The 14105-nt window shown below is 48.3% G+C and overlaps 1 protein-coding gene across 1 annotated transcript in view; it reads right to left on the bottom strand.

The window, feature by feature from the left end:
- The window catches only part of LOC144174886 (dynein heavy chain, cytoplasmic-like), a 408801-nt gene that overhangs the window by 56366 nt on the left and 338330 nt on the right, over nt 1-14105 (bottom strand). Inside the window, exons 64-66 of the mRNA XM_077703850.1 lie at nt 3439-3613; nt 2816-3055; nt 738-910 (exon numbers count right to left, since the gene is read on the bottom strand). Of these exons, the coding sequence (XP_077559976.1) occupies nt 738-910; nt 2816-3055; nt 3439-3613 (588 nt within the window). The remainder of the gene's footprint in view (nt 1-737; nt 911-2815; nt 3056-3438; nt 3614-14105) is intronic.

Genomic DNA, 14105 nt, shown 5'->3' with positions numbered 1-14105 from the left:
CTTTCAGTTGGGCATGCATTTCAAGCGGTTCAGCTGGAGCGGTGGGTGGCCTACCAACCACCGTATGGTGACTGTATCTGGAGATGTTGCATGTACTTATTTATTCTGTATTTGTGGCCACTACTTCCTCCCTCTGCGTATGCATATCTGCGTACTCTCGTAACAGCGCCATGGTGTCTATCGAAGTGTGCTGTTGAAGAAAATTAACTTCCCATGTGCAGCATCACAAGAATGGTTACTAATATCAGGCAGTTACAGGATGCCCTAGTCGCAGCAACAAAAATGCCTATTTCATTCAGGTGTCCCAATTGCGATTTCTAAGGCACAATGTTGGTAAACTGAAGCATTTCACAATGCAGTGAGAGAGAGAACGCACACAGCTTGTTGCTGCCACTGCCACCCCATTTGCAAGCACACAATGTCACTGGACGCATCCTTTGCATACCCCTCTGAACATGCAGAACCAAACAGCTGGCCTTGGTATTGCCACCAAGATCACTAACTCAAATATACTGCACACCCCAAATGAAGCCCTGCGAGAGTAGGCAGCTTAGCAGCAGCAGCAACAAAGTTGCATGCAGCCAATCACGGCATGCGTTCTGCTCTCAATGAGAAACCTTGGCGACAGGTGCTCGACTGGGCCTTGGAAAGCACCCTCAGGGTCAACCCTGCTGTGAAACGCGAGCTGGATTCACAAAATGACGACTGCGCCAGACAGGCCCTGCAGAGATGCGTACCGGCCATTCTTGGAGGCCGCGTTGATAGCCTTCTCGGCCTGGCTGAAGCCCTCGGCGGAGCCCATGGCCAGGGAGGTGATGCTGCGGCCCAACTCGGCCGCCAGGTCATCCACCCGGCCACTGGCATCGTAGCCAGGCACCGAGCACATGAGGATCGGGGTGCCAGCCTTGACCTGCACCCAGCCACAGACCAGCCACTTAATGGGATGAGCACTGCTTCAACACTGAATGTGCCGCATGGATGCACAATGCTTCCACACCTCAACCATCGTAATTAATTCCCCCATTTCGAAGAGAAAGATTTGCCCAAACGTGCAAGATTGTAATGCACGTGTTTATTGCTACACCCCAGTGAAAGAGCAAGTAGACCGAAAAGAAAAAAGCTGGCATTCGGATCAACTGATTGGCAGAAGAGAAAAGGTTTGGCTCAATGAAGTGGTCTCCAACCCAATGTATTGCTACTGTATAAACCGGTATATAGGTAGAGTTTTTTTCCGCCCAAAAGTTACCTCTCATCTTATATAGCAGTCATTGGCAGAATGCAAATTGTTTGGCAACAATGTGCAAGCTGCCATGCTTTCGTGCAAGCTTTTCGCTTTTCTCTAATTTTTTGTCTTTTTTTTGTCTTGTGTGTGTGTGCATGCGTGCATTTCTGTACGTATCTGCTCCTAGGGGCGGAAGTCGACGCCAGTTCACCGCTGCGTTTAAGCTGAAGGTGATTGAGTTGCTGAGCAGAATGAGAATACGGCGGCGCAACGCCAGTTAGGCGTTTCGGAGAAAAGTGTGCGGTACTGGCAAAGCCCGAAATAAGCTGTGCGCGTGCAACCCCCAGAACAGATCGTTTCGCGGACGTCAAGCGGTGCACCCCGAGTTGGAGAACAAAGTGGCGGACTTCGTTCGGGAACTTTGCTCACGATCGCTGCCGCTTACAGTGGAGGCCATCCGCGGACCGGCTCCGCGAAATGTACAATGAGTGGATAGCCGGCGACAACGAAAAGACACCTCTCTCTTGAAGACCATCCCTCGCGACTGTGTCAAGCTGGGCGTCCTCCTCTTGGCAGTCACTGCCCGATGACGTGGTTGGATGAGCGTTTAGGAAGTGCTCCATCACAACATGCTCCACGGCACTGGAGATGATGCTCTGTGGGACGCTGACAATGAGAAGTAGTCATCCTCGGATGACTGACAGCTTGGACGAGTGACTTCGGCCAGCAGGCAGTGACAGACGGGCGTCGAAAATAAATATAGACACTGTGTGTGCACTTCTCTGCCGAATTTTTTTTTTGTCAACTTTTCCCACCTCAAGGTAGGGGGTCAACCTATACACCGGGTCACGTATATTCCGGTTTATACGGCACTCATTATTTCAACATTTCCACTTCTTAACCTCCACACCTGCAGCAACAGCAAAAAGGTCCCAATGCCGTTTTTGGCCATCTTCCGAAGTTCTGTGCCATTCGAAGTGACCGACTTCACAACTTATACATATTACAGCTGAACATCATATTTTGGTACAAGAGGACAGTAAACCAGGCAAGGAAAGTGCTGCTCTAAAGGCAGTAGGTTACACAACACAGGAAACAAGATGCTTTACCAGGGCAGTAAACATGGAAGTGCTACCATCAAAGGCATAATTATGCAACACAGGAGACACAAGGGGTCCATTAGATTCACGTACACCATGTGAACGAGTTCAGGCGGTGCAGAACTTCCCTGCTTGTTTCATTGGTGCAGCTCACAGCACCTGAACTCCGGCGTTCATGGCTCTGCCTGCACTCTCTGCCAAGGAGCTGCAGAAGCAGACGAAAAAAGTGCAGGTCTGGTTCCGCCGATTATGCAGTATGGAGGAGCCGGTTTTGCACTGCTGTGAACTGGATCAAGAGGTGGAGGGTGAACTGAATGGACCCAAGATGTTTGACAGGTGCAAATGTACAGGTATTCAGGAGTGCTGCAGCCTGATCTGATTTCTCTTCAGCTGCCCGGCCAACAAGCCCCAAAATTTCTTCCCCCTGCTTGCCCCCATTGCATTTCCTGGCTGCGAGAGCAGCTATCCTGGGTCAGGCAGCACAGGTACACACCTCGTTATCTACAACGGCCGCCAGGTCCAGCTCAGTCTCGGCCGCCGTGGTGAAGTCATCGCCCAGCACAGTAGTGACCACGTGGTGGCCCTGGGCAATGACCCGGTCAGGCCTGAAGGCCTGCACCACGAGCAGACGGTGCATTGACTTGCCCACGGCGCTCAGGGGCCGCACGCTGTCCTCCCAGAGCACCGGCACGTCCCGCTCGGGGGCGCTGCTCTCCACCCAGCCCAGGATGTCCTAAAGGGGAGCAGGGAGACACACAACTCAGGCCAAAAGAGGAGACCTGTCTGGAAAGCCCTACATGAAAGCTAGTTCTGATTTTGGCATGGCACGCCTTGCTGTCAACCTTCACTCAGATAATTCTCAGGTGCATTTGCAGCTACAGGAGATGCTGCTAACAACTGCCTCGTCCTACCTGTCGGAACTACTACCAGCTCCCCACTGACACTTGCGCATCACTGAAGCTGAGAGCATACGACACATTTAGGATTCTCGCCAGCATGAAATTCTGTTAATTTGGCTACGTGTGCTACAATGTGTAAGCTCCATTTGAAGGCACGCCACAATTAACGTAGCAAGGCAAGAGCGGCCGCAGTGCAGAGAGCCTTTGTGGAGCTCACAGGATGCTCGTCCAGGCGCTGTTGCAGGTTGCGAAACGCTGGCAGGCGCGACAGAGCCGTGGCCCCCTCCAGCTGGTCGGGAGAGAGGCCCGCAACATGGATGGTCGGCTGGCCTGGCAAGATGCCCTCCTTGCCACGAAGCAAGTGGTTCAGCTCATGCTCAAAGTTGGGCTCCCTGCAGGCACATGGGTAACGTGGCATTCAATGGCTCACCCGAGCAAGGTACTACAAGGAGTAATGGTTGTCAGCAGTAGGATGTTTGGTGCTGGCAGAAAGCACTACCCAATGACGAATTACAGTTGAACCCCTTTATAAGAGACACGTATCGGGGAGCTGTTTCTGTCTCTTATACGAGATGTCTCTTATATGAGCAGGGAACCATGTTTTCACTTACTAATCAGACCCTAGGTCAATGTCGACACCGTACAACTAAAATAAGCTCAAAAGAACGCTACAGCATGTTGCAAAAGATTCATTCTAATTTATGTTTGGCCCCAGAAATTTATGAAACAGTTCTGAATCTTTGCTTCATGACTGTACTTACACTGTCTTTTACAACCGATTCTACAACCTCTTTTTTCCTTTCACTGTTTGTGGAAGATGAATCGTAGACGATGAGTTCACAAGCCTGATGAATAGCCAGAGCGCACAGCTTCTTCCGCTGTGTGCTCAGGCTATTCATTACGCTTGCAGGACTCAACATCTGCGATGCTTCTTGATTGGGAGCTACACGAGTGGGAGAGCCCGCATGTGCGATCACGCTCCAGTGGATGGCAGTAAGCTTCAACCACTTCTGTAAGTTGCATTTCCATTGGCAGGGCTTCTCATCGTCATTTCATAGCTGACTGAACCACTGTGTGTTTGCTGAAGTTACAATAAATAGCGACTGCAGGCGTCTGTCGTCCACCTGTGTTTCCACAATGCAAGCAACTGCAATTAGTGACTGGTGGCACATCATCTGAAGTTAAAATATCTGTTACAAGTGAGATTATCGATTAAAGTTCAAGGATGACTTGTCCCTTATAACCAACTGTCTTCTACATCCGATGATGGTGATGGTTGGTGTTTAATGGCGCAAGGCCAACGAGGGCAAAGAGTGCCAGAGAAGAAGTTATTTAATGAAGAGAAGTGATTACCACAAAAGGTAGGTATAAAACGTGTAAACCGGACATAGTAAGATCAATTAAAGATAATGGTGATGGCTGGTGTATAGGGCCAGATTTGATTACGCATGATAGGAAATGAGGTTTAAGAGTTAACATCGGACAAATATTTAAAAACACGTTGCACAGAAGCCATAGCATTGTCACCCAAAAACAAGGAAGGGTGTAGCGGAAAGTGTTGTCTGTATAGTTCCTTAAAGTGTCTGTGTCTTGTTGTGTCGAGTGCCTTGCATGTTAATAGGATGTGGACTACGGATAGGCCTCCCCACACCTGCTACACACAGGTCGTGGAGAGCTAGTGAGCAGGTGTGAGTGTGTTACATGTGTGTGGCCTATCCGCAACTTAGCCAAGGTAACTTCAATGTGTCTGTTGTGCTAGTCAGTTGTGTATCGTCCCAAGTGTGGCTTTATTACGTGTAGTTTGTTATCTGTCTGTTCATTCCACTCTGCTTGCCATTTCCTACGAAGGTATTGTCGAATTTGTGGCCTAAGGTCATTGTCTGGTAGTATTGTTATATCTACTGTGTTGCTGAGTGCGGCTACTGCGGCCTTCTGATCCCCAACTTCATTGCCAGCAATCCCAGCATGGCCTGGAACCCAGCACAACACCAGAACAAGTTTTTGGGCATATATAGACATGATAGTGTTGAAAACCATATGGACAATTCTGTTTTTGCATGGCTTGTAAGATGCCAATGTGCGCACAACGCTCAAGGAATCTGTATATATGATGGACTTTGAGATTTTGTGTTCAAGAATGTGTTGTGCAATGAGTAAGATGCCATATGCTTCAGCTGAGTAAATTGTGGTGTATGTGCTCATGGTTCTGCATGCATCAAAGTTTGGTCCATGAGCAGCGCAAGACACTATGGTTGCAGTTTTTGATGCGTCACTATAAAACTCTGCATATTGATACTTATACTGCACGGACAAGAAGTGCTGCAAAATTGCAGTTTGTGGTACCCTGGTTTTATCAATATTCATGAAAGACAAGTCACAACACACAGGTTGAAGCTGCCAGGGTGGTAAAACATCAGTAAAAGAAGATGTGTAAATGTCTAAAAAGGAGATGTTGAAATCCGAAGCTTCCTGTCTGACTAAGTGAGAATGGCAAAGGAACAGACGGGCGATTTGCAAACAGCGGTGATGTGGATGCATCATTAAAAACAGGTTTAAAAGGATGGTTATTCATTGATGAAATTTTGAAAGCGTAGAGCAAGTCCATGTACGTTCGTTGGTCCTCAAGGCACCATTTCTTAGATTCAACGTATAGACTCTTTGCCGGGCTAGTGCGGAACGCATCAGACGCACGGCGGAGGCCCAAGTGGAGTACTGGGTCAAGCATTTTTAGTGCAGTTTTTGATGCCGACCCACATACACGACACTGCCATAGTCTAACCAAGACCCGACTAAGGCGGTAAAGACGCGGAGAAGCAGTTCTTTGTCTGCACCATAGGATTGGTGGGAAAGGACCTTGAGAATGTTTAGTGTTTTGAGGCATTTATGTTTAAGTGCTTTGACGTGAGGTATGAACGTGAGCTTGTTATCAAATATGACACCTAAAAACTTGTGCTCCCTTATAACAAAAATAGATGCACGGTTAAGAGTAATCTCAGGGTCCGCATTAAGCCCGCGCTTGCGGGAAAACAGAACACAAGTACTTTTGCCCGGGTTTAGCTTAAAACCGTTAAGGTCCGCCCATACAGCAAGTTTCTTAACACCGAGCTATACTTGACATTCGCAAATTGACAGGTTACAGGATTTAAAAGATATTTGCACATCATCTACATAGCTGGAACAGAAAATGGTTGGTGGCAATGCCTTTCGGAAAGAGTTCATCTTAACTATAAACAATGTGCAGCTTAGAACTCCACCTTGTGGCACACCATTTTCCTGCACATGTATCCCGGACAGGGATGACCCAACCTTAAGACGAAATGTCCTCGTGGACATGTAACTAGAAATGGTATTTAACATGTTACTTGACACACCAAAGGACTTGAGGTCGCTAAGGATGCCGTATCGCCAGGCTGTGTCGTAAGCCTTTTCAAGATCAAAGAATACCGTAAGGCAGAACTGCTTATGAACAAATGCATCTTTTATGAAGGATTCCAAAGCAACAAGTTGATCGTTGGTAGATCGCCCCACCCTAAAGCCGGCCTGGCAGCTCTCGAGAAGACCGTTGTACTCAAATAAGTACATGAGCCTCCGATTTATCATCTCGAGCAGCTTGCACAGGCAGCTTGTCAGAGCGATGGGATGATAACTGGCGGGAGAGAAAGGATCTTTCCCTTCCTTCAGGAACGCCACTACTATGGCCTCCCTCCAATAGTGTGGAATCTGCCCCGAAAGCCATATTTTATTGTATAGGTGTAGGAGTGTTTCAAGAGTGTCTGGGTGTAGGTGTTGTATCATGGTGTATGTAATCTTATCTGCCCCTGTAGCAGAAGGTTTACATGTGCTCAGGGCAACCCTCAACTCATAGAGTGTAAATTCAGAATTGTGACCAGATTTTGACCTGTTATTGTCATGTAGGGACTTTTTTTCACAAGCGGTTTTATGTTTCAGGAAAGTGTTTGTGTAGTGTGCAGAGCTGGACACGTGTTGGAAATGTTGCGCGAGTGTGTCAGCCTGGTCTTCTAGTGTGTCCCCTGTTGTACTGACCAGGGACAGGCTATGTGTATGTTGTCCTTTAAGGTTACTTATTCTTGTCCATACCTTGTGAGTGTATGTATGAGTTAATGGATGCAAGGAAACCACGCCAACTCTCCCTTTTCACCTCACGACGCACTCGCTTTCCAAAGGCCTTTGCCCGTTTAAAGGAGATGAGGTTATCTGATGTGGGGTACCGGCGAAGGACACCCCACACTTTGTTCTGGGCCTCTCGCGCCCGCCTGCAGTCCTCGTTCCACCAGGGCCTCCTTGGGTTGCGGGACGCAGTGGAGGCCTGGAGCATGGACTTTTCGGCGTCGTCGAGGATGTGCGCCATGACGAGTTGGGCTGCTTCCTCCACGTGTAGGTGTTTTATGGATGTGTGGTGTAGTTTAGATGTTTCTGTGAATGTGCTCCAGTTTGCTTTTGATTCATTAAACCTGTTATGGGAAGATGGACTGCTCGGGCCTGTACCTATACACGTTAATGAAGTAAGGAAGTGGTCACTACCATATGGGTCCGTGCCCACGCCCCACTCAAGACATGGAAAGAGAACTGCAGAACCAATAGCCAAGTCAAGATGCGAGTATGTATTGTGTCCTAAGTTATGGAATGTAGGCTGTTTTTTGTTGAAAAGGCATGCTCTGGAGGATGTAAGAAACTTTTATATCAGGCGACCTCAGGCATCCGTTCTGGAGGAGCCCCAAAGAGAGTTGTGCGCATTAAGGGGGGACGAGGGTCTTAAAACTAACTTTTTTATTTATGGGTAGAAACTTATGAAAATTTGCACATGGATGTGCTTTTCTCTGTAGATTTCAAATATGTAATTATATTTGAGCTGGTGCTGTTAGTTCAAAAGTTATCATACAAAGTCTAAACCACAATTAGGTAATTTCTTACGCAGCTTTAATGAACTTTCGCATTGCATTTTGTCGCTTTTATTTACATGAATGGATAGCCAGAGAGTTCCCATACCCGATGACATTCTTCGTTTTTCTCTAAAGTCACGGCATCCTAAAAAAATATGTCAAGTACAAAAAATGGCAGTATTGGATATTTTGGCTCATCAAAATAACTGCAAGTCATTATTTATGCGTAGCCTAAACAGAAAAACTAAGAATGTCATCGGCTGCCTCAGGCTGTACTGAAAAAAATGGTACCAAGATTGACCTTATGAAGCAAAAACAAGTTTCCAAAAAGCTGCGTAAGGCTGAGGGAAGTGACCAAAAATATGAAACTGAGAAAACTGCATTTGAAGTTTGGCCATGTGTTATGAGTTGAACCGTCAGTAGTGTAGCTTCAAAATTTCAAAGTAACAAAGACATGTTCTTCCCATTTTCAAATCTGTCTTTGGATTCCAAAAATGCCAACTAGAACTGGAGATACAAAAGGCCAAGTAACGGACCCCATCAGGAATTTAGCAAAATTTATCGACTTCGAATCGGTTGGCATTTTGTTAGCACTGTGAAATCTGGTGGCGTCTTGCTGGCGTCGTGAAAACTGCAACAGTCCTTCGTGAAGTGCCATCATCTATTACAGTGCACTGTGGTACCCAGAATATTGTGCACGGCAAAAGTGTGAGGGTGAAACTTGCTTTAGGTGCCCCCCTTTTTTTTGTTCTTTGGTGAGGCTATTTCATTCGCGGTTTTTATGCTGAAAGTTTGAGAGGATACAGTGGTGGGACACTGCGCAGTGTGTTTTCCGCAAATGCATCAGGTTGTTGGCCTCAAAAGGGTCTTTTGGGGAAAATAAATGTAGCCGAAAGGCAAACTTTCTTGGCCTATGGGGATAAACCCATAGACTCCTTTTTCCTTCAAGCCGTGCATGGTGCGGCTATCTCCATCGGACATCACGGTTGTGTACCGCAGCCCATTCTTGGAGAGCGAGCGCTTGAACATTATCAGGGCTGCCTCTACCTCCATGCGTCCTGCACCACAGTCAATGTTTCGCTGACACTCATGGTCTGCCAGCCAATCTTCGTAGCCCTCATCTGAAGCTTTGGGTCCGATGGCGCAACCTAAGCAAAAGTTAGAGAGGACTACATGATCAATCACCAAGCCGGTGTACACTTCAATGATGCAGCCCACTCCAATGTGTGACAACCATCCCCTTGTCATCCACGTGCCATCAAACATCACATCTACGTTGTTTGGCGGCTGACCAAGGTCCGAGTACAAGTCCTTGATGGCACGCACACTATCAGCTTCAGAGGCTGCTGCAGTGTCCTCGCAAACCTGAACCACTTTCCTCAAGTGCGCTTGGAATGAATGTCTTGTGGTGCAGGCCTCTGTGGGACAAGTTCATACCAGCACAAAAATCTGACAGAGCAGTCACCCCCTTCCCGATGCTTTGAATACTTTTCAAAGCCCTCATATTCACTTCAAAAAGAGTGATATTGCCAGATCCTTCGGTCGTTGGCGAGGAAAAACATTCTACACGGTGTTCACAAACCGAGCACGTCACCTCGAGCTTCACGGCGAGGCCGTACTGCCGGTCAGGCTTCCTCAAATCCGGCGCCGCCAGCCCGCACTTGCCGCACCTGACGTGCGCAAAAAGGTCCTTCAGCATTGCAAAATCCACTAAGACAAAATCTGTGCCAGATTCTTCCTCTGAGTGTGCCAAATCCACTTCAAGGAGGTCGAATTTCCGCTGTGTTGCTGACTTGGTCTCCATTCCGCGCTTGACCTCGTCCGCTTGTTCCGTACGCGCGGCTATCTCCTCCGCCGTGTAATACCTCGTGTCAAGCCGGCAGGACGTGCTTGGACCAGGTATGGATTCCGGAGGTGGTTGGTCAGGCGATGGGGCAGGCGAGGCAATACGAGGCGGCGAACGATTCTCATCCGGCGGAGTCGAGCGGCCCGAAGTCGCACCACGCGACCTTGGGATAGGCGGACGACGCTTTCGCTTCCCGTGTGCATGACGGGTCGTCTTCTTCAAACGTACGTCTCCTGGCATCATTCACGAAAGTACGCGATGGAAGAATTAGAGGAAACTGTAAAAAAAAACTGCTCTAAGCGAGCGCTGTGCCAGAAGAGCGGACTCTGTCAGACGAGCGTAGCAGACGCCATGATGGCGACCGCCATGACAGCAGTCGCGCCGACCAATGGGAAGGGTCGTACGGCGAACTCAAACCGCGCGCGCCCGCTCTAGCCAATCGGCGGCCGAGAAGGTGCCTTCGGAAAACTGGCAAGGGCGGTCGTTCTACTCAAGCGACGCCGTTTTGAGATATCGCAAAATGCGCACTAAGAAACAAGCTTCAAAACAAGACCAAGATGGCGGCGATCGGTCGGCTGCTTCGCCCGCGGGGCGCGCGGGAATTTGAAGCAACTTTTGCCCAATTCGGGGCATTTCGTGGCCCTCGAGGCGTTTCAAAACATGATTTTAGAGTATTTCCCGATGGAATTTCGCGTTGATATTTTGAAGGCAGGTGCTTGAAGGTACAATAATTCCAAAAATTGGATTTTCTCAAAATCGATATTTTGGCCATTTTTGGCCATTCTAAGACCCGCGTCCCCCCTTAAGGTCGCTGTTAATGGCTCGGGCAGCTGGTCAACCAGCGCCTCGAAATCAGAGCTCAGAAGTGAAAAATCAGGAGAGATGCAAATGGAGCATACCGTTATCAACCTATTAAATATTATCGTACGGATCGCTACAGCCTCGAGGACAGTGTTTAAAGAGAGAGGGTGGTAAGCTAATGATTTCCGGGCGACAATGGCCACACCTTCCGAAGAGTGGGTGCAGCCAACCCTGTCCTTTCTGAATACCATGTACCTATTTAAGAAATTTGTTTGTTTAGAATTGAGGTGGGTTTCCTGGAGACACATGATACTTGGCTGACTGGCATGCAGAATCTCATACACATCGTCAAGATTTTTAAGGAGGCCTCTGCAGTTCTATTGGATGAGGTTTTCTGTTTCCATTATTTACATTTAAGAATAACTGGAGTATGTGTGCGTGTGTGTTCATGTGTCATCTTTCGGGGCTGTTATTCTGGGATTTTTTGGCCTTTCTGTCGGCTTGGACATCGGAGGCTGCTCCTTGCGCTGCGTTGCAGGCAGAAACGGCGCGACATCCATCTCCTCGTCGGATGTCAGAGGGCTGCCCGACGGGCCGGGCCCCCTGGACTTGGCCCCCCTTTGGGAGCCCTTCGTTTGAGCCGCCACCGCCAAGGACGTCCGGGGTGCCAAAGGTGGCACGGGCGGTGCGGTGGCGGTGGGAGCCGGTGCGGGGCCCACGGTGTCCATCCCCTCGGCACCCTCCAACGCACAGGAGGACGAGGAGGCAGGGGCGGGAGCGGCACCGGTCCTGACAGAAGTGGTTTGCACCACAACCGCTGCTGCCTCAGGAAGCAGCATGGTGCCGGGTTGGGCTGCGCGAGGCAACGCAGCGGGGGGCGAGGGCGGGACCAGGTCAGACTCGCTGAACTGGGTCCCTGTGGGCACCCGACGCCGCTCCGCCCCCCGGCGAGCTGCGTTGGCGTACGTCCCCAGGGGGAAAGAGGCAAACCTCTTTCGCGCCTCTGGGAAGGTAAGTTTCTCAGTGACTGTCACCTTGATGATCTCCTCCTCCTGTTTGAATTTCTCGCATGTTCTAGAGTAGGCCCCGTGGGGTCCCTGGTAGTTAGCACAGATGAGGGTTTGCGATGGGCAGTTGTCAGATGGATGATTGTGTTGTGCACACTTGGCGCATGTTAGTCGACCACGGCAGGCGGTAGTGCCATGCCCAAACCGCTGGCATTTAAAACACCGGCACGGGTTGGGGATGTATGGCCTGACGGGGCAATGAATGACACCTGCATTTACTGATTCAGGAACTGTGGAATGGTCGAAAGTCAATATTACATGTTTTGCTAGGATTTCCTTGTTATCTCGACGAATCATGATACAATTTCAATTACCTGTTTCAAACACCAAACTTTAATGAGCTGTAAAATTAGTTCCAAGCGGTGCATCAGAAAACTGCTTCCTATATTGCATTCACCAGGGTTCATAGTATTGGAAAATATGAAGATTACAGTTTTGTAGCTAACACTGTTTTGTCTATTGTTTGGGCAAAAATGGTTAATTATCTCTAATTATCTCAGGAACTAATTGACCTACTGCAAAAATAGTGGCATATTTGAAATCAGTGGACAAGAAATAGCAAGACTGGCAAGTTTCACAAAGTTTACTTGAAAATTAAAAGAAGTTGTTTTAAGACCAGTGTCCTCCTTAAGGGAGCCATGAAGAGAAAATACAACTTCGTTTAATTTGAAGGAAATAGGATTCAGTATCTCACTCAGCTCCATTTAAGCCACAAAAGATGTTTTTTAACGAAAAAGAAGCAAGAAGTATTTAAAAACTTTCAAATTTTGCGCCACTGTGACATGTTATGAGCAAGAATGATGTCATACGGGCCAACAATAAAACAATTTTCAGTGCGTTAACTGCACGTTAGCATTCAAGTGATGCGGTCAAATGGAACTAGAGGCCCCATTACAGACTTCCAGCCATGTGTCGTCGCGACAAGTCCGTTAGGCGGCCGCCGATCGCACAAATAAGGTTCTGTGACATCATAGAAAAGTTGCGGGAAATTGGCTAGGGGGTCGCGACTGCTTCACACGTTTTCTTTAATATCTCCGTTATTTGTTCTAAGATTGCAATAATATTGATATCATTGTTATCGGGACTACGCAGTCTTTCTAATAAACCCAACTTGTATTTTGTCTTCATGGCTCCTTTAAGGCTGCAGTGGGGTGTGACCCTGATGTCGAGATCTGCGATGCGAGTTTGAGTCAAGAGATTTGTAGCTTGTTGCTTGTCATTCACTTCTACAAGAACTTCTCCTGTTCTCAGTTTGTTTGGCTTTGTAGGATTGACCAACAATGTCCCCAAGAAATTTGGAGATCAGGAAGACAGACTTTGTGGCAAGGGGGTTCGACGCATCAACAGATTCAATTACCAAAAACCTAGCATAGTTGTCCGGCTTTGGGAAACTCGTCGTTGGCAACGGAGGAAAGGATACTTCGGTGTGGCTCCTTTTAGGGGGCCGATCTTTGGATTTAGAAAATTTGGAAACCATATATCATAGTACAAAAGCAGGGAGATGGGGGTACTTTCTTCGTCAGCCTTACCCTGATAGCTGAAGAGGTCCCGGAGCTCCCTGCCTGGTAAACAGACAGGGAGCCGATCCGCCGGAGCTTGACCTGGGCTCCGATGGCCACCGTTTGAGGTTTCTGCCCTTCACCTTAAAACACATCGCCACGGTTGGATCCAGCTTATGTTTGGGGGCTCGGGGTCCGCGGTGTCGCCAACACCGTCACCAAGATTGCTTAAAGTGCCCTCTGCGGGGTCTTCTACATCCGATGTCTGTTATAAGAGAGGTCAAGTTAATGGGAAAGATAGGGGCAGCCAACCATGTGGGTGAATAGTGTCTCTTATACCCATTTGTCTCTTATATCAATGTCTCTTATAACGAGGTTCAACTGTATTTTTAAAACCTTCTTCCTCCTCACTACACAGTGCATGAAGCAGCAACTGCTTTTCTAACTGAAAAACGCTACACAGAGCAATTAAATGATACCACTGCATGAATTAACACATGGTTGAAAACGAAAATTGGAAGACCTTGGCAGATCCCTTTGAGCAACATGGTTATGGAAAGAAATGCCGCCCTTTGTGTAGTGAACCAGCGGTGCTTCAACTCGCTTCCATGACCAGCGCAGCTGGATTTCATCTCAGGGAAGCAGGGCCATGGTTGGCTGCAGTAACATTTAACTCTATCACCAGCCCCAAAACCATCCTTCTCACTCCTTCCCTCCCTGGACACACACCACTGGCATAGACCGTTCCGTTCACCTATGAAGCTCGTGAG

The sequence above is a fragment of the Haemaphysalis longicornis genome, unplaced genomic scaffold (assembly GCF_048455015.1).
Source record: "Haemaphysalis longicornis isolate Haplotype H1 unplaced genomic scaffold, Haemaphysalis longicornis Haplotype H1 scaffold_1, whole genome shotgun sequence".
Taxonomy (NCBI): Eukaryota; Metazoa; Arthropoda; class Arachnida; order Ixodida; family Ixodidae; genus Haemaphysalis; species Haemaphysalis longicornis.
Note: the sequence above shows the minus strand (reverse complement) of the source record. Positions and strands in the feature narration are given on the sequence as shown.